At 39.6% G+C, this 23195-nt stretch overlaps 3 protein-coding genes and 2 long non-coding RNA genes across 6 annotated transcripts; 3 read left to right on the top strand and 2 right to left on the bottom strand.

The window, feature by feature from the left end:
* The first annotated feature begins 18 nt into the window (after positions 1-18).
* On the top strand, positions 19-5733 carry LOC111326908 (uncharacterized). 2 transcript variants are annotated; one of them, XM_088751495.1, is made up of 4 exons: positions 741-865; positions 954-1859; positions 2680-3008; positions 3607-5733. In XM_088751495.1, the coding sequence occupies exons 2-4, from the start codon at positions 1125-1127 to the stop codon at positions 3842-3844; spliced, it is 1302 nt and encodes a 433-aa protein (XP_088607621.1). In that variant the 5' UTR covers positions 741-865; positions 954-1124; the 3' UTR covers positions 3845-5733. The 2 variants fall into 2 exon arrangements, with proteins under 2 accessions (XP_022786727.2, XP_088607621.1); XM_022930992.2 differs by having other exon boundaries at positions 19-1859.
* Positions 5721-11255, bottom strand: LOC111326930 (uncharacterized). The gene is made up of 3 exons (XR_015998234.1): positions 11085-11255; positions 8869-10612; positions 5721-8702 (listed from the first exon to the last, which is right to left on the bottom strand). It is a non-coding gene; the product is annotated as an uncharacterized LOC111326930 (long non-coding RNA).
* On the top strand, positions 7177-13709 carry LOC111326929 (uncharacterized). Its single transcript, XM_022931016.2, has 3 exons — positions 7177-8459; positions 11250-11560; positions 12925-13709. Exons 1-3 carry the CDS (start codon positions 7314-7316, stop codon positions 13070-13072), a joined length of 1605 nt encoding a protein of 534 aa, XP_022786751.2. The 5' UTR covers positions 7177-7313; the 3' UTR covers positions 13073-13709.
* LOC111326925 (inter-alpha-trypsin inhibitor heavy chain H4) lies at positions 13575-19969 on the bottom strand. The gene is made up of 2 exons (XM_022931012.2): positions 19134-19969; positions 13575-16696 (listed from the first exon to the last, which is right to left on the bottom strand). The coding sequence occupies exons 1-2, from the start codon at positions 19967-19969 to the stop codon at positions 15442-15444; spliced, it is 2091 nt and encodes a 696-aa protein (XP_022786747.2). The 3' UTR covers positions 13575-15441.
* A 716-nt stretch (positions 19970-20685) lies between these two features.
* LOC148734761 (uncharacterized) lies at positions 20686-22632 on the top strand. The gene is made up of 2 exons (XR_015998235.1): positions 20686-20824; positions 21307-22632. It is a non-coding gene; the product is annotated as an uncharacterized LOC148734761 (long non-coding RNA).
* Positions 22633-23195: the final 563 nt, after the last annotated feature.

Genomic DNA, 23195 nt, shown 5'->3' with positions numbered 1-23195 from the left:
AAAAAAATTTCAGGCCTGTACGGCATTCGAACCACTGACCTCTGCGATACTAGTGCAGCGCTCTACCAATTGAGCTAACAAGCCAACTGGGAGCAGGCCATCAAATTAATTCGACATAAACCCGTAGATGATAAATCAAACAACAACAAACATGAAAAATGTTTTTCAGGTCTGATTTTCACTATTGCTCAAATAGTGCTTTACTGCGAAGGATCGTGCTCATATACGTTTCATAACCGCAGTTCACACATATGTTTCATATGTTTGTTGTTGTTTGATTTATCATCTACGGGTTTATGTCGAATTAATTTGATGGCCTGCTCCCAGTTGGCTTGTTAGCTCAATTGGTAGAGCGCTGCACTAGTATCGCAGAGGTCAGTGGTTCGAATGCCGTACAGGCCTGAAATTTTTTTCAGGTCTGATTTTCACTATTGCTCAAATAGTGCTTTACTGCGAAGGATCGTGCTCATATACGTTTCATAACCGCAGTTCACACATATGTTTCATATGTTTGTTGTTGTTTGATATTCCGAGAAATTAAGGAAATCAGATCCGATTCATGACGTGTCAGTACTGATCAAAGTTCAAAAGAGTTGCAAGAGGCTTCTCGAAATTTAAGATCGGTAGGAGCGATCCGGGCCGGTATTGCGATCATTTGGAAAATAAAACTGAGTCAAATGGGTTTTCAGCTTGTCAGAATTGGTCAAGAATTCACAGACTTTGCTTTCAAGAATGTTTGTGAAAATGCGACCGAAAAGGACCTTGACTCGACAGCGCCAGTCGTATATGAAGTTATCACCGCAAGTTGTGCTGCGATGTTCTATTTGGTTATGTTCTCCTTGGGCATTTTCGGTGTTTGCTCCAGGTACTGTGCTAGAATCTCTTCTTCGCAAGGAGTGCTCTTTGTATTTTTCGTAGGGGTACTAATTACCTGTATAAATGCATTCACAAAGGCAAACAATCTCTGGGTGAAGGTGAGCTTCCGGCTCTTCACAGATCTAGTCATTGGAATTTTTTTCCCGATCTTTGGTGCCTGGCGTTTTTTTGAAATCCCAAACAGAGCTCAAGGAGAAGCCAACCCGCCGGGGAATGATAGACTGACTCTTGGTAAACAACAGCCTTCCATGGGTCTGGTAGTTTCCTTATTAACTTTTCCTCTGGTCATTATCGAGATTGTGCTGTTTGTCGCATCGCTGAGCTCCAACATAACAGACGAGGCGAAAGGAAGGTTGACAGTTCCAATGTGGCACTATGTTAACGCGGACAAGTCTTTTTTCCTTTCTCAAAAGATTTTCCAAGTTTTTACCTATCTCTATCTGCGGAACACTACCATTTCCCAGGGTAAAGAGGAGAATGTTCAGTTTTATTTCAGATTATTGTCTTTTTTCAACTTTACCGAGTGGATAGACGCGCGAGTAAATGTAGAAGACGACATAGCTTTGAGTGGAATCAGTGCAGAAAATGATGGCTGGTTTAATTTATTGACAGTGCTATACACAGCACTGATCATAGATTATCGTTTATTGTGTTCATTACTATTCCTTGAACATTCCATTGAAGTTCAAAATCACAACGCAGACCCGGCTAATGGGAATGATAATGGCGGCGGTAATCAAGAAATGTCGCCTTGTGATGAAATCAAAAGAGTTTGCGGTTATGCTCTTGGCAGTTTCTGTCTCATAGCCCCTGTATTCTGTGCTTTATATTTTGTGCGTGCATTCAATCTAACACCATCGGTCAACATACTTGCTATTATTGTCAACGTGGTAATTACTGTTTGTGGAATTTGTCTCCTCCATTACAACGACTTGAGGGCCGATCCCAATCAACATAAAGAACCGAAAGGTGTTAAAATAATGGTAAGTCTCCTTAAATTTATAGGTAAGGTAAGGTAAAGTCTTAAATTTATATGACAACTTAAAAAATGATTGATTTAAGTTAATATTTACGTCTCCTATAAGCCCCTTACAGTTCATTTCGATGCCAAGACGTCGGTATCACAGAACGTTTTCCGAGAAATTTGTACGTTGGTGAAAGATTTCAGCGGTCGACGTTTTCATCGACATTGTCCTCAGTCTACTTGAAGAACCACCATATCTTTCTCCGCATACTCATTTCACGTTTATGGTCCATGCAATAGTGCAAATTAAGAGTAAAATCTGCTAAAATACCAGTTTGATTGCCGAAATGAGGTGAGAGTGAGATTTTCAAATCAAATTGTTATTATTTCTCGACTCTATCGACTTTGGCTAAGATCGCTTCGGGATCTATTAAATTGTGTTATATCCGAATATGAGCCGCTGTTGAAAAGACTTTGATTAAAAAACTGTGCGGAAGCTGTTCAAGAACTTGTTGAATTGTGACTGTTCATTTGTAGGAATGAAGGCCTCCTCATTAAACTTCGTTTTGTATTCATCATAAACACGTGTCCTGAAAAGACACGTAGTCAAAGAATTAAAACGTAATAACAGCTGAAAGACAGAAAGACTAGGACTAAATTTGCGCTAGCAGAGTCTGTTGAGCGGTTCTGAAGGATCTCGATGTTATTTTATGTTTACAGCCGTTCTCAAGGATTTCGATGTTAGTTTATTTTTGGTGTTTCGTCTGGCCAACCACTGTGTGTCAAAGTAAACAAACGCAATAATGGGCAATACTCGACCCTTTTTTACCCTCTTATAGGTTTGCTGTCTAGGTGCCGTGGGATTTACATGCTGGTTCGTGGAGGGAGTGACCCTTTGTGTTTGGGCTGCTAAAGGAAAACACATAGATGATAACAGCAATTTCTACTCGTCATACATCCCCTGGACTGGCGCTAAGTTTATCATACGAAGTATAGCAACGGCATTCCTCATTCTCTTATTCACCAAAGTCAACGCTCGAGCTTTGCCCGTGGTAAATCAGAACAGCAGAAACTATGTGCTTGTACCTGCTGTGATGTTAGGGGTTCTTTCCATGTTTGGAGAGGGTTTGATCGACCAGAAATTTGGAAAAGGGGAGGAATTACTCAGGTTTGTAAGCAGAGCAGCTGATAAAAAATGTAGTGTACACTAAAACAGTGGATGGCGTTGAAAGCGCGCCCTGATTGGCTACCCAAACTCCTGAAATCCTTTGCTAATTAAATTCGATCAACTTACCTGGGATTCGCTCCCTAAAAAACTGTCAGCGTCACAAGAATGAACAGGTTCAGTAAAATCCTTTTTTTGTGCTGTAATATCTCTCTGTTTTAGTATATACCAAAACGGTGGCTTGGTAAAAATCCACCACTAGCCTTCTCCACTTCGGTGAATAGTTGATGATTATTTACGTGTGATTATTTATTTGTACATTCGCACTTTTGTCATTTGATTACTTGTAAGTGATGAATATTTAATTTTAACTTCCTGCATTCCAATTCAACTTTTTGCCGTAAATTTTCTGCTCTGTACTACCACCACACAGTACCTCCACTATGAAGATGAAAATGAACACTACACCTCCCTTTTTGGATGAGTCCCCCTATATATCGGGATGTAGTTCTGCATGGTGGGTTGACTCATTTGAATTTTTTTAGGTTGTCTCGACAATTTGTCTTTTTAAGTTTAATTTTTGACTTACTCGCTTTCGCAGGTGTGCAATCAAAGACCTAGGCCTAAAAATTCTGTTTGACGTTGGCCCACCAATGCACCTTGGTTTCCTTCTTCACGTGTTTCTTTACTTTATCATCATACAAACGCGTTTACGAAACTACGCGCAAGAGCTGGGACCGGGGCAAGGAGCAAGGTCGGGAGTGAACCAGGGGCCAAGGATGAGGCCGGGTCGAGGTCGGGGTCGGGGCCGGGGGCGTGGCTGGGATCTGGAGTCATAGTCACGACGGTGCCAGGAACGGCGTCAGAGTCGGGGCCGAAGGCGTGGCTGGAGTCACAGCTAGCGAGGGCCGCGGCCGGTTCTCATTACTTCTTTCCCCGGATTGAGTTTATTTCTTCTTTCTGAAAAGTGATATTAATTCACTGTTTTGTTGTTTATAAAGTTTATTAACCGTTGCTTTTTAGTGTTATCACCCTCGAGTGATTTGTGTGTGTTGTGTTGGGGATTTGTTGGGACGGATGATGACTCCATCAGCTCTGTAGCTGCTTTAAATAATTCATTGCTTGAATGAATCGAATCCTCAGCTCGATGCAAAGAAACGGTCCTCCATATCCTCCGTAAATTATTATTAAAACAAGAAAAAATAGATTTTTTTTCTGAAATTGATAATAGGCTGTTTTACAGCTGTTTACTTAGCTGCCAAGCCTTTGATTAGGAGTGAAGCTGAAAGTTGGTCTTGTTGTGATAGAGACTGGTATCTAGTTAGCATGATAACAAAGTAATTCATATTTGAAAAGCAGCAAAGTCTATCATAAAAAGGTAACCCATAGCCTCACTTTGTTTCGCAAAACTTAAAAAACCTTATGATTGACGGCCATATTCTTAATTTCTATTTTCTACCACGATTTTCATTAAAATACTTTTGTGGTTAGACCCCACGTATGCAATTAAATTAGTAATTCTTTATTGTTTACACCTCTGTAAATGTCATATTTGTAATAGTTGAAATGATAAATAGATAAATAATGAGGGTTCAAGCCCGGCCGGACCAACACTCAAGGTCTTAAGATAATTGAGAAGAATATGTTACCTTTCTATAACACCAAGAAATGGTTCGATATTCTATTCTTCTCGGATAGAGACGAATAAATGGAGGTCCCGTCTCCAACAGGGTTAGGGGTAGAAGATGTTCATTTCCCACGCACGAGATTACTGTGTGATGGATGTCCTCCCCTGGGGTGGGATGGGTGGGATTTATTGGGTGAACTACTCGCATGGTTCGCATATGTTCCGTTCTAGTCCTACCCTACTGCGGTAATGCAGTGAAAATGGTTAGGAATAAGGAATGTCTTACGCCTAGATATGCTTGGCTGTGGACTAAAATTTATCGTTTCAGGCGGATACAGTTAATCAACTTCAACCCCACTAAATTATAGAGCTGCTAATCAATTTGACAATCACAGAACTAAGGTACTCATAATACTGTTGAGAGTTAAAAAATGGCACCTCAAAACATTTCAGATCATCGCGAAATAGCTTTGAACGAATATTTGTTATGTTAGTCATTTGGTGCTTATGCAGTTCCACCCCCGGCTCCGGCCAGTACATCATTCACTTATAATTAGGTTTTTTTTTAGGTTTATCCTTATCCTTTTTCGCGTCTGGATTGCAACTCATGTCGACTCTATATAAACAGCAATAAACTTTTGGACTGATTTTAGAGAAATCAATTTTGGAGAGACCCTTGGTCACCGGAACACAGTAGGCTGCCGCGATTCTTTTGCATTCATCTATTTGGTCTTTGCTACCTAGATAGCAAAGATATTCTTAAGCTTCTTATCACTTGGATGCTATGATCCCCTGTAAGGCTCTACAATATTTAACAATTATTCCACAAGCGCGGGTTGGATATGAGATGATAGATAGTCAGCGAGGCGCGTAGCGCCGAGTTGGCTATAATCATCTCATATATAACAAGCGCGAGTGGAATAATTGTTTTTATTAAAAACGCCCCCAAGAAATTATTATTTTGTAAGAAGAAACCGGATTTTTTAGCTCCCTTTTGATTTTAAGCTGATGCGTATGCTTACCATATTTGTAGATTATGGTGTATTGGCTCATATACTATAATGGCTAAGCCAATAAAAAGTCTTGAATTGCATTATCAAATGATCCAGTTTTTAATAATCTTCTTATTACATCGCACGAAACGCCCGAAACGCCCGTGGCAAAGATGAAGCGAATCCTGTGTTCTAATTGGCTACCCGAGCGGGCAAGATGGGCCCATCTTGCCCGCTCGGGACTGCCCGCATTTGATTCCGCGCATGAAAAAATAGAATTAGAACTACCTTCGTAATTCTTGGACAACTTTGTCGTGGAAACGCAAAAAGGGGCAGAGGATAGTCAAGACAAAGAAAAAAGAAACGATTCTCGTGAGTTTGTTGTGCTACTAGAAACACAGTTGGATTTCTTTCTAGGCTCCCGAAGTAAATAAGTCAGTCTAATTCTTATTAAAGAGAAATCTTTTTACGATATAATAAATCATTTATTAACCACGCTAGTTCGGTCAAGATGGCTGGATATTAGTCTCGTTCTTTTTTCGCATTTTTATGGACCTCGACTTCGTCTCGATTCATAAAAGTGCAAAAAAAGGACCGGCGGCCAATGTATAATAATAGTAATAATAATAATAGTAATTTATTTCTTATAGAGCGCTATTTACAATGACAGATCAATAGCGCTTTACAATTAATATCTCTAAATATTAAAATATCAACTAAGGCCTAGTTTATACGTCGCGCTACAGTCGAATTTAATTCAGACGAATTTAATTCAAGGTCCCACGAGCAATTGAATTCGACGATAGCGCGACGTCTAAAACGAATTAAATTCGTCTTGTAAATTAAATTCGTCCTTGACGTTTTATCCGTTATGGTAAGAAGGATAAAATATCGATAACGCGTCTTCAGGTTTAACGTCGCACTAGCGCCGCGTCGAATGAAATGCATAGATTTTCTTAATGTATTTCAGTTTATTTTGGCGAGCCCGCAGCGACCCGAGGCACTGCATTTGGGAAGAGAATTAAATTCGATCGTATCGTTTTCGACGCATAAAACCACGCCACGGTTTTCGTCGACGGAACGACGAATTTAACGGAATTAAATTCGTCTGAATTAAATTCGACTGTAGCGCGACGTATAAACTAGGCCTAATTAAAAAATAATTACATATCTAGCCATCTTGCACGCTTGGTTAATAACGCATATCAGAAGCACATCCATCAACCATATCAGCCCATATGGGCTCCTGCGCATATATATGATCCTCCTTCATTGGCAGCTAATTTCCTTCTCTTTTTACTCTGTTACGACGACTTCAAAAATAATAATAATAATAATAATAATAATAATAATGATAATAATAATAATATGGTATTTTTTGCACGAATATAAACAAAAAGATCTTCAAGATCGTTCAAACTTTACCTCAATCAAAGCCTAGTATTTTTCTTCTTCTCTGAGACGGCTTTCTCAATTTCGTTCGGATTAATCACGCATAAATAACGCTTGACGCCTGAGAGAGTACGTGATTTGTGACGGAGAGTGGATTAGATATGTCGTGACAAATTCCGAGAAAGAAATTAGATGCCATATAGGCCAACTAGCACACAGAAAAGTAAAAGGTTCTTTGAATCTTGTGTATACCAGTGAAGAAGTCTTGCTATCATCTAGAAAACCTGTGATGTTAAAATGTCTTTCCCGCTTCCCAGGGTGACTGTTCAAGAAACAGAATTCACATCGGAGAAGTTCAATGCTTGTGGTAATATTATCGATAGCGACAAGAACTCGGTAGAAAAGGCTTCTCAAGTCATCTCCGCATCTTTTGCCGGGGTTTTCTATTTGGTCATGTTCTTCCAAGGCATTCTCGGCATTTGCATCAAGGCCTTAGTCAGAAATTCTTCTTCACAGGGAACACTTTTCGTATTTTTTGTGGGGGCATTATTTGCTTGTATAAATGTAATCACAAATAGAAAGGACCTATATGTAAAATTGTGCTTCCGGCTTTTCACGGTACCTCTCATTGGAATAATTTACATGATCTTTGGCGCCGCTCTCTTCTTTAAGAGACCTCTTGCAGGGGGAACTCTAACGACTTTGGGAAGACAACAGCCATCGATGGGCTTGGTAGTTTCCATCATAACACTTCCTCTGGTCGGCATTGAGATCGTGCTTCTCATCGCGACTTTTGCCTCCAAATCAACGGACGAGACAAATGAACTCTTAACTACCAGTGAATGGCGCTTAGTCAAGATTGACAAGTCTTTATTCCTTGCTCAAAAGGTTTGCCAGGCTCTTTGGTACCTATATCTGCGCAAAACAACAATACGTCAAGACTTCGAAGAGGATGCCCGATTTTACTTTAGATTATTGTCTTTTTTCAACCTCATCGAGTGGATAGACTCACAAGTAGACGTAGAAAGCGACGTTCACTTGAGTGGAATCGGCAAGGAATTCGATGGCTGGTTTAATTTTTTTACCGTTTTGTACCAAGCATTGATCATAGATTATCGCTTATTGTGTTCATTACTATTCCTTGAACATTCTATTGAAGTTCAAAATGGGGACGAACCGGTAGAGGAGAATAATAATGGAGGAAATAATCAAGATGTTGGACTGAGAAAATGTTGTGGATATGTTGTTGGCTGTTTATGCTTTATTGCTCCCATATTCTGTGCATTTTATGATGCAAATGCCTTTCATCTGGGGGGAGGTGTTAATGCTCTTGCTGTTGTCGTCAACTTGGTAGTCGTTGTTTGTGTAGTGCGTCTCCTCTGTAATAACAACTTGGATGCCGATCGTATTCAACACAGAGAATCTCAAGGAGTTAAAATCATGGTAAGTCTTTGAAATGCAAGCTTTATCTCAAGTGATTATCATAGCTTCTCAAAAGAGAATATATGGCTTGAATGAGAAATTCTCCTTCCGTTGCTAATAATAGTTAGATTAAGCACCGCGAAAACGGCGAACGCTGAACGTCGGCTAGCCGTTTGTCGTTTACCGTTCCGTCCGCGATGTTCGTCTGTTTAAGCTTCCCGACGACACGGCAGAACAAATGTTCTCGGTCGCCATTCACTGCGACTAGAAATAATGGATACAAAGAAGTAATGTATTTTCCGCTTGAATTTGAACTCTAATAGCTTTACAAGCAGTTCATATAGAAGTAAGATGATAAGCGAAGCTTAGCTATAAAAGCAAGTGATCAAAATGTAGAAATAGTCGGTAAATATGGGTTGCAAATACTCACGTTTTCGCGTTCCCTACAAACGGGAAAAATGTCCTCCTCGAGTAGAAACGGCTGCCGGTAAATGTCAGTTCGCGTGACCCTCTCTGCCGTTCGCGGGGAAAAAATACGTGGTGCTTAATCTCTCCAATAAAGCCAGCACAAGTAGCGCAAGCGCCAGCCAAAACGCAAACTCAGATGGAAAAGAGGATTCATTCCGCCGAAGAAATTCACGCGATATTTTGTCTATTTCTTTTTAGAGGTGATGGGGTTGTGACTGATATATCAACCAATCTGAAACTATGGTCAAAGGATTTTTAATCTTAAAACTTAAAAGTTTGATGCGACCGCCGCCTACGTGCGAAAATTTTGCCAGTTTGTGTTTGCCAAATATTAGAAAATATCTGAATTCGTTCCTCTGTGACTTGCCGGCCCTTTTCCTCGTTGAAATATCGTGCAAGCTTTGAGGAATTTTTTTCTTTGAAATAAGAGCATTTTGCTGTTTGATTCAGTGACTTTTGACGAAAAGGGCCGCCGCTAAATTTGTAAAGCAAGCAAGCTGCGAAATACCATACCCTGAGTTATTCAACAAAATGATAGAACGGAAGAACGGTGGATAACTTAATATTATAGATTGGCATAACTTAAGACGCAGGTTGACGGATTATCCTAAAACAAAAGTCTGAAAAAATGGAATTGCAATTAAATCAAAATACCATTTTCAGTTAGGGGGAGTTTCACCTGGAAAAAGTACACTTTTTGTAATAACTATGGCAGAGCCAGTTTTAATTCAAACCATAGCAAACTATGTATCACTGAAAAGTTTAAAAGTCAGAGAGTCTGATCATGCCAATTTTCATGCAGTAGGCATCAGAAGAAATTTGATACCTGGCTCTCAAATGTAGCACCCGCAGTGCAAGACCCATAGATACTTGAGAAAAGATTTCTCCTCCAAAACTTAACAGAAGAATAAACGTTTTGTGTCATTTTATAAAAATATAAATTTATTGAAATGAATGAGGAGTTTTATAAAATTTTTTAAAATACCACACTGGAGTTATTTCAAGTTACATGCTAAACATCAAGGTAAATAATCAGTGGTCTTTTTTTGCCCAGCAACCATTGGGCAAATTTCCTCATTCATAACAATTAACTAAATGAGACCTAACTCTCCTGAACTTTCCAGGTTAATAGCTTAAATCTTTCTTGAAATATCTTTTCTCAAAGGTGAAAAATTTATCATTCTAGGATTACAGACTTAAAGTGAACAAAAGACTACATATTGCAATTGGTCATAACCAGAGATGTTAATAAGTGGAAAATCATCCAAATTTTGTTTCTAGAGGCCTAAGGAAACAAATCAGAATGATCCAGCCTCATAGGTCACTCCTTCGAGTTCACGAAGGGCTTCCTCTCTTCTTGTGCAAACAATTTTCATTGTCTGGTGGTATTTCTTTCCTTAGCAGGGGCTTGCGTTTCGGCTTTTATTATCCTTTTGCCAAAAGGAATGGCTTGTGTGCATTCCAACAGGAATGGAAAGTTTTTCCACTATGTCCATTCTACATTCTGCTCCTTTTTGGAGGTGGCACAAAGCTAAGGCAGCAACAAAATGGACCACTTTAGCTCCAGGGTGCTTAGCTTATGTTTGGGGAAACACACCCAAACCATTGAGATGAGATTTTCATTTGGGTTTTGAGTGGACTTCAATCTCAGACTTCAATCTCAGGCTTCAATCCTGCCCGCTGAATCTCTCCAATAATGATGTTTGCTGGGGAAGAAACATGAGAAATTTACAATATGAGACACGAAGTATTTGGAATTCTGCAAAGTGTGATTTTTAAACAAAATTGATGTCCAGGGTGGTTAGGTCAATAATGGAAATATAAATGCATATTTACATAATGAACAAGAAAAGGCATCAAAACCTCAGGATCAACGAATAAGGTTCAATATCCACCAGAATTCTTATAGTCATATAGCACACGAAAGACCTCTTTAGTCCTGGGATCTTTTACAGAGCTTTATATCAGATCGACCTTCTACATGCAGACTCTTAACGTTTCCACACAATCCACCGCTAAGGTTGACATTCATTCACTTGCATCAACTGATAATGCTTTCGTTTTGATGAGTGAATTAAGTTTTCAGTATCGTTCTTAATTCCCCTCGATAATGCAGCTCCCGAGAAAATTAAAGAACAGAGCCTGTGCTATTTTTCTGGGAGGAGGGCAAATGCTCACCTGTCTTATATGAACGACTCAAAATACCATAACTGGGAGCAATTCATTCATCTACCGCTCAGACGTTGTCGTCGTCGTGGTCATAATCATATTTATCGTCAATATCGATGTCGACATCGAATTTCATAATTATCATGAATTATTTTTATTTTTTCTCATTCAAAGGTTTGCTGCTTGGGTGCTGTAGGATTCACATACTGGCTCATGGAGGCGTCCATTGCCTGCTTTTGGGCAGAGAAAAATAGATTAGAACGCTCGCACATTTCTTGGACTGCCTCAAAGTTTGTTTTACGCAGCGTAACAACAGCATTTCTTATTGGCTTGTTTATGAAGATAAACGTCCGAGCTTTTCCCTCAAAAAACCCAACCAATAGTGGAAACCATACTCTCGTACCTATTGTAATGCTTGGGGTGATTTCCATGTTTGCTGAGGGCTTGATTGACCAGAAGGTTGGAATAGTAGACCAATGTCTCAGGTTAGTTGGCCAAATAAAAGAACATTTTTAGTGCGGGAGTTCCTTTTCATACAAGATTGTACCTGGAAACATTTGATTCTCGTTAATGATAAACATTCGTTCAATTTCAATAATATGCAATCAATAAGAAATTAATGTCGGGTGAGATGAGCATGATATCATGAATTATCATTGACGAGGTCTGAGTTATTTACCGAAGCCGAAGGCTGAGGCAGATAACACAGACACGAGGTTTGATAATTCATGCTGTCCTGTGAAAACCGAATTCAATAATTGTTTCATCATACATTTCTTTAAACAATCTGAAAAAGAGGTCACTTCTCTCGGAGTTTGCAAACTGAAGTTTGAGAACATTACACGGACGAGGGGCTTGGAAACAAGGCAGACATTGACCCAATATCTGCTGCAGATATTGGCTTATAATGTCAACTGTACACGCTAATGTACTTTGACCGTATGCCCTCGACCTGTCAGAGTTTTCATATTAAGTTCAATGTATTATAATGCAAGTTATACTACAAACATATGTATGAAATACATATATATGAACTGCGGTTATGAAACGTATATGTGCACGATCCTTCGCAGTAAAGCACTATTTAAGCAATAGTGAAAATCAGACCTGAAAAAAATTCAGGCCTGTACGGGATTCGAACCACTGACCTCTGCGATACTAGTGCAGCGCTCTACCAATTGAGCTAACAAGCCAACTGGGAGCAGGCCATCAAATTAATTCGACATAAACCCGTAGATGATCAATCAAACAACAAACATATGTATGAAATATATATGTATTTCATACATATGTTTGTTGTTTGATTGATCATCTACGGGTTTATGTCGAATTAATTTGATGGCCTGCTCCCAGTTGGCTTGTTAGCTCAATTGGTAGAGCGCTGCACTAGTATCGCAGAGGTCAGTGGTTCGAATCCCGTACAGGCCTGAATTTTTTTCAGGTCTGATTTTCACTATTGCTCAAATAGTGCTTTACTGCGAAGGATCGTGCACATATACGCAAGTTATACTATTGCCATCCATGTAAACTTTCTGCACTGTTTGAGATGAATTAGTATACTCTTAAGTTCATGCGCACTAAAACACTTTTGGAGTACCAGATGAAGCGCACTGACGACTGATACAAATTCAATCAGCCTGGCTTTCAAGTCTCAAGCATTCCCCATTATAAATAAGCACCCTGCACTTCTCTTTTACAGTGAGCCCCCGCGTGGTAAATAACCCTCCAGACGTGGTTCGAAAAAGTATCCGCCCTCCCCCCCCCTCCATGTGGTTTTGCCTTGCAGTGGTAAGTGGTTAAGAAAATGTACTTCTAACTTTGTTTTTTTCTCCAAATATTATTTTATTAGGAACCACATCGAAGACCAAAGCCTGAAAATACTCTTTGAGGCAGGTCCACCGATGTACCTTGGATTTCTCCTTCACGTGTTCCTTTACTTTATGGTACTAGCAACAAGACTTAGGCACAGTGCAACGTTAGATATTCCATTAGATTAACGGTAGAAGCTGAACATATGCGATCAACCATTGAGTTAGAAATCAGAGCAATTTTTGGCTCCAAAGCTAACCAGATGTGAGAAGAAAGTGTGGTGTGTGTTGTTGCGAGGTCAAAGACTGCGTGATTCATCGCTTTTTTTTCAGAGCCTTACAGAATTCTGGACCTGAGAGATCGAGCTCAGGTCTCTTTGGATGAAATTAATGTATAAGCTAGCTTAATTTTTTTCAGCACACGAGTTAATTTTGATCACAGTTTGTTGTTACCATGTACGCATTGCAGGCCTATTATTTTTCCCTCCCTAATATTGTCACGTGAGAGAGTCGTCAAAGGCATTGTGACCGCCATTTTGAATTTTGTCCACTGTCTATTAGTATTCTCCTTGTAAATCTTTAGACACTGTACTTATTTGGATACCAGATTTACTATTCGTTCGCTGCATGTCAGCGAACAAAACGGTAGGTAAGTTCATCGCATTTTTAGATAAAGATTCCAGATATTGGAGCAGTTTATTGACATTTTTATTGATCGATTTAGCTGTAGAAAACCGAATCTTATCTAGCCTAATAGTAGGAAGCTCAGTTGTAACTATTGGAAGTTATATTTACTTGTAGAATAAAGTATCTATTCTTTATCGTGGTTAGCGTTTTAAACGCTTACGCTCAACCTGCGCAGTGTTGTTATTACAATGAAGAACATAAGTTCAAAGTCGCACAATAAAAGCTTGTAACAACACAACAAGTCATGTTACATTTGACATCGCGTGGAGTGGATTGTTGATAACGTGTGGTGGCTCTCTTCATTTAACCCTTTAACTCCCGGAAGTGATGAACATGTAATTTCTCCCTAAAATATCCATGCATTATTAAGTTTAAGTTTTAAGTTTAGTTTAAGTTTAATTTATTCGCCACAGGAATGGCAGGAGAAAGGAACAGAACTTTCGTTCCAATTGACACCTAACCCCTTTATTACCCACCCATCCCACCCCGGGGAGGACATCCATCACACAGTAATCTCGTGTGTGGGAAATTAACGTCTCCTACCCCAACCCTGCAGGAGTGGGGTAGGAGACGTCACATATGCGGGAAGCAACCTTGAGAACGTTCAGTTTTGTCTAAATGAAGACCTAGAAAACGTCTTCAACTGGCTACAAGCGAACAAACTCACGTTGAACATGACTAAAACCGAATTCATGCTAATAGGGTCAAGGCAGAGACTGAATACTCTCACAGCTTCACCAACAATTAGAATGAACAATACTCAAATGAGCCAGGTTACAGCTACAAAATCGCTAGGTGTAATAATAGACGATAAACTCGATTGGCATAGTCACATCGAAAAACTAACGAAAAAGATCGCCTCTGGTGTCGGGGCCCTAAAGCGAATTAGGCACCTGATCCCAGCATCAACCTTACATCTCCTTTACCAAGCTTTAGTAAAACTTCACTTTGATTACTGTGACATTGTTTGGGGTAGCTGTGGGAAAATGCTACGAGACAAACTGCAGAAATTGCAGAATAGAGCAGCCGGTGTGTTGACATTCTCTAACTATGATGCTGATGCAATTGAGCTACTCGAGTTTTTAGGGTGGAAAAGTCTTGCACGCCAGCAGGAAATCCATAAAGCCACCATGATGTTTAGATGTCTGCACGGGCTAGCTCCAACGTATCTATATTCAAAGTTTACGTGGCGTGACTCTGCTTATGACCTCAGGGACTCTGAAAATAAGCTTAATGTTCCACTACCGCGCACTAATTATTACAGAAAAAGCTTTAGCTACAATGGCGCCACATTATGGAACAGTCTACCACGCGATATAAGAAACACAGAGTCTCTGGGGTTATTTAAACGTAAGATCAATGACATTCTTTAAGTCTAACGCACGGAATTCACGGAAAACAGCTTTAGTGTTATAGTATGTAGTTTTAATTTTAAATATCTCAGCGTATGTGATATGTATTTTTAAAGGCTGATGAATTGATATTGTTTAAATAAAGATTAAATAAAATAAGTAAATAAAATAAGGACGGGACCTCTATTTATCGTCCCTATCCGAGAAGACTAGAAAGTCTAACCATTTGCAGATATCAATACAAAGGCAGCACATTGTTCTCAGTTAATTAAAGACCCTGAGTGTTGGTCCGGCCGGATTTGAACTCACGACCTCCCGCACAACAGTCCGGCGCTCTACCAATTGAGCTATACACCAAACAGGTAATGAGAATACTCAAACGTATCAGGTAGAAGTTGTTATCGCTAATTTACAAGGAAATGCATAGTGGCTAGAGGGGAGAATTAACAACTAGATCTTGGGAGTTTAAGTGTTAAGCAAATTATTACTGGTTAAATTGTTTTGTCATGCTGCTCATGCTCAGTAAAGACATATGAAAGAATATCGCACTAAGAACAAAGTCACAACAATCAACGATTCAGTGGACTGAGGTTTGCATGCAGCTGATGTAGCTCTGTTGCGCGAGTCGGCTCCTTTACCGAAAACAACCGATGTACCTTCGAGAATGTTGTCATCTTTCAAATAGGAATCTGACTCAACAACCACGAAGGATGTGAGCGGTGTGACGAATTTGTACTTCAAAGAAATATTCAGCGCTTCTGACTTCAGTCGAGCTTTCTCCTCTAAATTTTCAGTTACCAGGAGATTGAGTAAAAGCTCCTTAATTTTCATGTAAGCCCACAGTCTCTCAGGAAAGTTTTCGACCAGCACCTCGTCTGATGAAACGGTCAGGTTTTGGAGAGTGTGAGTCAGAGAGTAAGAGACAGGTTTGATGCTAGAGATACCCCGAACATTAACAGGCATCAGCCTTGAATCACTGAGTCCTTCCTTGAGCTTTCCAGACACAACAAGCTCCGATCCATTGTTATACTGAGAAAACTCTGTAGCGGTGACTTGTGTGATATCTACCACGTCCTGAGGATACTCGAATCGAACTCGCACCAATAGAGGTGTGCTGATCTCGTCAAAAAATCCTTCTAGTTGACTGGCAGCGTCCTTATCTGGATAGATTCGTCGAGCTGCTCCCCCATTTTCAGCTGATAGCGCAGTCAGCAAGTCCATATTAAGGTTAAAGCCAAATCCTAGAGAAAACACGGATGCTTTTAACGTATTCGCCTCAAGAATGTTGGCACGGATCTGCTGACCATTGACAACCCCCGCGGTTGGCTCACCATCGGTCAGAAACAGCACCATCGGGAAATTGTCTGCAGCAAGTGAGTCCCCCTGGCGAGCAATATCTCCAAGAAGGTTTAGGGCCAAAAGAAGAGCATCGTTGATGTTGGTGCTGCCTCCTGCTTTCACGCTTTGAATCACAAAATTTTTCCCAGCTTGAATATTGTCACCTGTCGCGAGCGAGGTTGAAGGTCTCCACTTCACTGTGTCGCCATTAAACAGGACGATGTTGAATGAATCGTCAGAGCGAAGCTGGCTGAGGATAGTGAACATGGCTTGGCGGGTTTGTTCAATCTTTTGACCTTGCATTGAACCACTGATGTCAATAACGAAGACAACGTTTTTTGGCAATGGATTTAAACCACTGGGGGAGAAATACTGAACGAAAAAGGAATCGAGAACTTGAATGACGCCTGCGTTATTTTCGTGATGAACGTCGTACCTGCCAAGGAGAATGAAAAATAGCTGATCATGTTAACCATCAGTAGGCATATTCTACAAACTCTTCCCTATGCATTTCCTAAGGTGATGACAGGGAGAATTTGTTCAACAATGAGTGTCGTGACATGCTGAAGTATCATTTCCTACAGTTTTTCTTAGATAAGGTTCAAGCACGTTTTCTAGTAATTTTAGTGCTCTTGCGTGCAGAAACGCGTATTGCGTGTGTTCCAACCATATCCGTAGCGAATAGCAGCTGTGGTCTTCTGCTTCCTGTCACGAATCACTAGTGGTAATTAAACTAAGGAAATAAGGGCATAGGGTAAAATAAGGACTGGACTGGACTGGACTATTTTTTGGACGATTTTTTTTTTGGACTTTTTTTGGACGATTTTTTTTTTTTTGGACTATTTTTTTTGGACAATTTTTTGGACCATTTTATAAGGGGAGAGGCACACCTTTAGTACTCAGGGAGGGGTGGGTGCAGTCGACAAGTACTGAGGGAGGGGTGGGGGAAGAGTGTTATTACTCAGGGAGGGGTGATAGGTGGTTGTAATTGTAAACACTACTGGTTAATGGAGCTTTTACTCGATCGTAATAATTATTTTAATCGGTTTTTCGACTGACTTCTCCTACATCAACATTTTGCGCTGGGCCGCTGCGTTTCTTTAATTTTTTAGCCATGTTTGTACGTTTACTATATGAAATCATTTTTGGTACAATCGTACAAAGCAATATTCTCTCAGGTGTCTCGTTAACATAGACCCCGAAAACGCAGACCGCAGACCGCACACCTCGAAAAACGTGTATACAGTGTGTAATTACCAGATTTATCTCTCTTCCTTTGTCATTGATGTTATCAGACGAGATCTCGGAATTTCCGTTATGCGAAAGCGAAACTTCCACGTAAACACTGGACTTTAATTTATATTTAAAATACTGCGTTTACGATCCTCCACTGTTGAGTTATCCGTGGGCCTTTTGAGTCGACTTGTGAGTGCACTATCAGTTGTTTCACGTTTTCCTTTGTGTATACAGTATGTTATTACTGAATTTATCTATCTTCCTTTTGTCAGTGATCTTATCATGAGACGAGATTACAGAATTTCGCACTACACCGAAATACCTAGTCTCTGTCCAGGAACTATCGGCTGATAGTTGCCCCGCGGAAATTTGATGTTCTTAAAACAAATATTTGCCCGAGAAGCGAAGCTCCGAGGGCAAATATGCTATAGTTCCGAGACATAAGTATTGTCTTTATTGTTCACCACTAAATTTTCTTCCGCGCGCCAGTTTAAAAACAATCAATAATTATTACGATCGAGTAAAACCTCCATTAACCAGTTGTGTTTACAATTACCACCACCTACCACCCCCCTGAGTAATAACACTCCTCCCCCACCCCTCCTTCAGTACTTGTCGACTGCACCCACCCCTCCCTGAGTACTAAAGGTGTGCCTCCCCCCTTATAAAATCGTCCAAAAAAATCGCCCAAAAAATCGTCCAAAAAATCGTCCAAAAAATCGTCCAAACAATCGTCCAAAAATAGTCTAGTCCAGTCCAGGCCTTATTTTACCCTATGCCGGAAATAAGTCTTGGATCACTAAGAAACAATAATGAATGTTTGACAGTTTAGGTTTGCGGTCGAATGTACGTATCTAGGGCGTTTACGTGTAATAACAATAAAACTAGGGAACTTTGTAACATTGAAAAAGAATGATTAGAATGGTTTTGATGAACGGAAGTGTGACTGTAATAAAGTGAAGAAAACGGCAGGTACAGTCCTGGTACAGCGAGCGCGGAGATATTCCTAACGCAGTGGAAAATTCCGCAAAACCTGTCAAGAGCTCCTTTAGTTTGTGATAATTCTCATTATTCTTGCGACATTTATGTGTGAATCAGGGCTGATATTTTATGGAGAATTTAGATGCTTGTTGAAATGCACTGCGTTACATAGCGTCACATAGCGTTGCCAGTATAAGGAACTTCCTCTTACTCAATCGTGTCGTAAATCTACTCTCCTAAATAAAAGTATTAGAAGGAATGAAGAGGAATGAGAGTGATCACTTCACCCATGAATACTCCACTTGTCACTCATAGCAAGGGTTAAAGGAGAGAATGAAGATTCTTCTCGTCGCCTTAAATATATTTTTTGCCTAAGCTTTTCACATGACGAAACTTATTAGAGCATGTCGTGTAGGGAAGCAGTTTTAATGCAACTTTGTTTGTTAAGACGCGAAAGTTCTGTCATTTGTTTCAAAACCTTCTGAATACGATATTTCAATTGCTGACAGGCCTGTAGCTGTCAAATTGTGGGTTTCTGATTAAAGGAATTTTATAAGTGACTGAAAAAACGTGACATTGGGAAGGTCCTAATAGTAGATTACGAGTAATTAGTGCACAGTGATTCGTTGAAATTAGGTTATAACGAAATTTCTTACTGTATAATAAGATCGCCATCAACTCCTGCATTTCCATGTTTTCTCTGTTCGGTTTCACTGGGATTGTATGTTACACGTGCCGATTTCGGCGATGTTTGAGTCACCGCTGCTGATGGATTTCCCTTCTCCAGTACATCGCTTGGATCCTTGCGAATTTTCATGACCTCTACGTGAGATAAGTCTTGCGGTTCTTCGACGTCGACAGTAACATTTAAAACAGGAACAATCTGTTTTGGACGAATGCTGATTGTTTGTTCGTAGAATCCTTTTCGTCTTAGAAGCAACTGTTGATAGTTGAGGTAAAACACAGCGGTACTCCTTGGCGCTACATTGATTGCAATTTCGAATACGTCCATTCCTCGCAAAGCTAGTTGAGATTTACTATAACTCACAAGGCCTGTGTTTAGGCTTTTGTTCTTGGCTTCCTCGTATTCCATTTTCGCTGCATTCTTTTCCTTGACGCGTGCGATGTAGCGTTTTCCTTTCACTACCATCGAGAAGTTGGAGATGAAAGCTGTTTCTGGGAGCTGTACGACGAACTTAGCCTCTCGATCATCGGGAGATTTGTTTTGTAACGTACTTGTTACAAGCGTGTTCGCAAAGCGTGAAGATATTTTCGATGTTATGAGCAAACTTAAAGGAATCAACTCTTCGTTGTGTTCATTCCTTCGTTCTCGATTCAAGCGTTGGTCGAAATCTGCCGTGAAAATTTTTGCATTTGAATTCTGCATTAACCCGAGGAAAACACAGAGGAAGACGAAGTACAAAGCCATCTTCTCTACTTGTCTTTGGGTATTCAGCACGGGACGGTCCGTAGCGAAATCGACATTATTCATTCAAAATGCAAATATTGACTGCTTCCGGTCAGACCATCAGCATTCGTCACCAGAACTCACCACAGGCGTCCCAAGCTCACGTCTCGAGGAAAAGCGAAGCATTATTTCATGAAATCGTCACGCGTTGTGTGATATGGTGTTAAGTTACGCGATTAACCGTTGAGAATTCGAATGCGTTATAAGGAATAGTATGATCCATTTAAAACACTAAATACTCCGAAATATGAACATTTTGACACCACGGAAATACGCTTTTTAGGGCACGTTACAGTATTCTACTGGTCAGCCGACACCTTAACAAAACCATAAAATGCCGATAACTTTTTCAATGTTTTCGCCGTTAGTATAGTCGACAGCGTAAAAAGGCAAAACTTAGAAAGAATACAGTAAACTTAGCTTTGAAACTCAGCTCAACTTTTGGATAGTTCTTATGCTCAATTTTATTTTTTGCCAAAGCCGAACTGAAGTTGCACACGATAAGAAATTGTTGTTTTTCGCTGACGGTTCCGTGGCAACTAAGTTTTTTTTATAAAGAGCTTATGCATTTTGACTAAAAATGAGACGGTTTTTGAATGTCTGAGGCGGCGATCCGGGGACTGCTTTACCAGGTTTGTAAAGCAGTGGCTTGAACCATATAAATCGGCATTTTGGTCGGATCCGTCGAGAAGAAGATAAGACATGGGTACTCGTGTGAGTAGCACAGCCATACTATCCCCACTCGTCATTACCGAATGTTGTCTCAAGTTGGCTAAAACAATTCTACAAAGAAACCTGGGACACACTGCTGTAACATGTGTAGGATTGAAGCCCCCAAAGTACAAGAATTGGCCTCAAAAATCGGAAGAATAAACCGAGGTATGTTTTAAGTACAAAATGTCCATTTTAATGATAAATTAAGTTTTCACTTTCCACCTTTGTTATTGTTTTTTTGAGCAACAATTATTTTACTTTTCCCACAAGCATTTGTTTCCCCTCACAATTATAGATAATTTGTAGCATGTCTTCTTCTTATGCTACTTTTCCCTCTCTAATAATTTCATTTTATTTCTTTCCTTTCGCTTTTTCTTTTCTTTCTTTACTAAATTAATGCCACCTGCAACATAAAATGTACTGAGCCAACAGAATACCTCTGTTTATTTAGTTCCCTGATTCAGAAAGTAACATTACCATTTTGGTACTAGTAGAAAACAAATTTTAATTAACAAAAGTACTGTAAAGTAAAATAATTATTATAATTTAAATTAAATCAACTGTCTTCTAAACTTGATTTCTTATATCCAGAAACTGTCTGAGTTATGGAACAAAGAACTTTTGCAGGGTGTTTTTTTTTTTTGCAGGTGTGATGATGGTGGTAGCAAAGAACACAATAAGTGTGATGATTAATCTCCCAAATTAGAAATGTCAGGGAAAAATTATCAGAAGTATTTCAAGACAAACCTGTTTGTCAATTCCCAATCAACACTAAGTCGTGAGGAGTAACCAAAAGCTTGTAATTAGCCTGTGTGCAGCTGTGCCCATCCAGTCAAATAAAAATCATGGAAGGGATATTCTCAAACTTGAGCAACAACAGCACCTCAAAGATGTCCTTTTCTCAATCTCTTACAGGGGAGGGGAGTAGATGTATGCAGGCTAGTTGTAGTCAATAAGAAATTCTCAGCTAGTTTCAGCAATATGTATATATTAAAAACCTATTCAAAGAATCAAATCTAACAAAAGAATGAGAAGTATTATGGATATTTTCCAACTTAAAACCAAACAACCAATAGTTTCATCAAACTTAGTCGACTAGCACATCAAAGCACTTGGCAACCTAAAGTTGATGACCACTGACCGCTGTGACATCACCAAAATTTATTTCCGTGGCATCATTCTTCATGCACGAGATCAATTCCTTGTCGTAAAAATGAAGTGATGTATCTCATCAAAAAACTGACTTAATCTAATCAATTTCCTCCTAAACATTTTTAGTTCATCAGAACACGCGACTTTGTTTCAGTCTTTTTTTTTTTTTTTTTGAGGATGTCCTCAGTGCTCATCCTTTGGTCCTCTGCTATGAAATGTAATCCAGAATGACTTGACACATCAAATAATGGATGCAAATCTCTCAATGTACGCAGACGACCATCAGATATACGTTGCTGCTGAATCAATATCCCAAGTTGAACAGACTCAAAAATGAGGGTGTAGTCATATCTAGATGGTATAGTGAGAATTATCTTAAAGGTGACCATAAAAAGTATGGTACAATAATATTGTGTAACAGGAACTCAGAAGATGCAGTAATTAATGTTAAATTGATGGTTAGAATGTTGAATCTAAACCTTCCCTGAAGGGGGGGGTTTGACCTTGTCAGATGCCGGATCCACTGTAATTGGCTAAGGCTGTAGTAGTCTCCCTGCCTAAGATAATTAGGCGAAGCTAAATAAATCTTCTTTAATTAATGCCATGTACCTGATTAAAACCCAGGTATTTCTATAGTATTTTTAAAAAGGTGGCTCTCTGCTGTTTAAAAATATGCATGGATACTTTTTCTTTTTTGGGGATTGCATGTGTGTCAAACTGTAATTTCTGTGTTGTAAACAAGACAGGAGCAGGAAAACAGAGCTTTCATTATTGTCTTTCCATTGTGTTACTTGAAAAAAAATACATGTATTTTTACTTGATTCTGATTATATTTCGGTAAATTATATAAAGCATTTAAAAAAATATTCAAGGAATCCTAGTTCCTCATTACCATGAAACAAGAATATTCTCTCCATCCCCATTCCATCACTTACATGGTAAGCTGAACCTCATCCTGCATAGAAAATAAGTGGAACAGCTTTCTTTGCTTATTTTAATTGACTCATATGTATAATTATACCAAATAGAAAATTGATTATGGCCAATAAGATTCTTTTGAAATGTTGCACCGTTTGGCTTAGCAGAGCACATTTCTTTGCTGCCAGGGGAGGGGCCTTAGTAGCTTTTTGTTAAACAATCTTGGTTTTAGACAGAGAGGATATGTAAACGCCGCTGTGCAAATGCTCGGGGGTTCTCTGGGTTCCCCCACCCCCCCGGGATGGCCGCTGATAAGTGCATAAAGATTTCGCTATCCCTAGAGTTAAGTACTACAAAATACGGTAAACACAATATCCGATATCTGGAACCCTGTTTATGGAGCAAAATGAACAATAACCAACGTCAAAAACAGAGCCTTGAAGCATTCAAAGGTGCAACTCGTGGA

This window comes from Stylophora pistillata, chromosome 3, assembly GCF_964205215.1.
Source record: "Stylophora pistillata chromosome 3, jaStyPist1.2, whole genome shotgun sequence".
NCBI classification, from domain to species: domain Eukaryota; kingdom Metazoa; phylum Cnidaria; class Anthozoa; order Scleractinia; family Pocilloporidae; genus Stylophora; species Stylophora pistillata.
Note: the sequence above shows the minus strand (reverse complement) of the source record. Positions and strands in the feature narration are given on the sequence as shown.

Coding starts and splice junctions, on each gene's coding strand:
- LOC111326929 (XM_022931016.2), top strand. CDS start 7,314: ATGTCTTTCCCGCTTCCCAGGGTGACTGTTCAAGAAACAGAATTCACA. Junction 8,460..11,249: donor CTCAAGGAGTTAAAATCATG/GTAAGTCTTTGA, acceptor TCTCATTCAAAG/GTTTGCTGCTTGGGTGCTGT. Junction 11,561..12,924: donor ATAGTAGACCAATGTCTCAG/GTTAGTTGGCCA, acceptor TTATTTTATTAG/GAACCACATCGAAGACCAAA.
- LOC111326925 (XM_022931012.2), bottom strand. CDS start 19,969: ATGAATAATGTCGATTTCGCTACGGACCGTCCCGTGCTGAATACCCAA. Junction 16,697..19,133: donor GATGGCGATCTTATTATACA/GTAAGAAATTTC, acceptor TCTCCTTGGCAG/GTACGACGTTCATCACGAAA.
- LOC111326908 (XM_022930992.2), top strand. CDS start 678: ATGGGTTTTCAGCTTGTCAGAATTGGTCAAGAATTCACAGACTTTGCT. Junction 1,860..2,679: donor CGAAAGGTGTTAAAATAATG/GTAAGTCTCCTT, acceptor ACCCTCTTATAG/GTTTGCTGTCTAGGTGCCGT. Junction 3,009..3,606: donor AAAGGGGAGGAATTACTCAG/GTTTGTAAGCAG, acceptor TCGCTTTCGCAG/GTGTGCAATCAAAGACCTAG.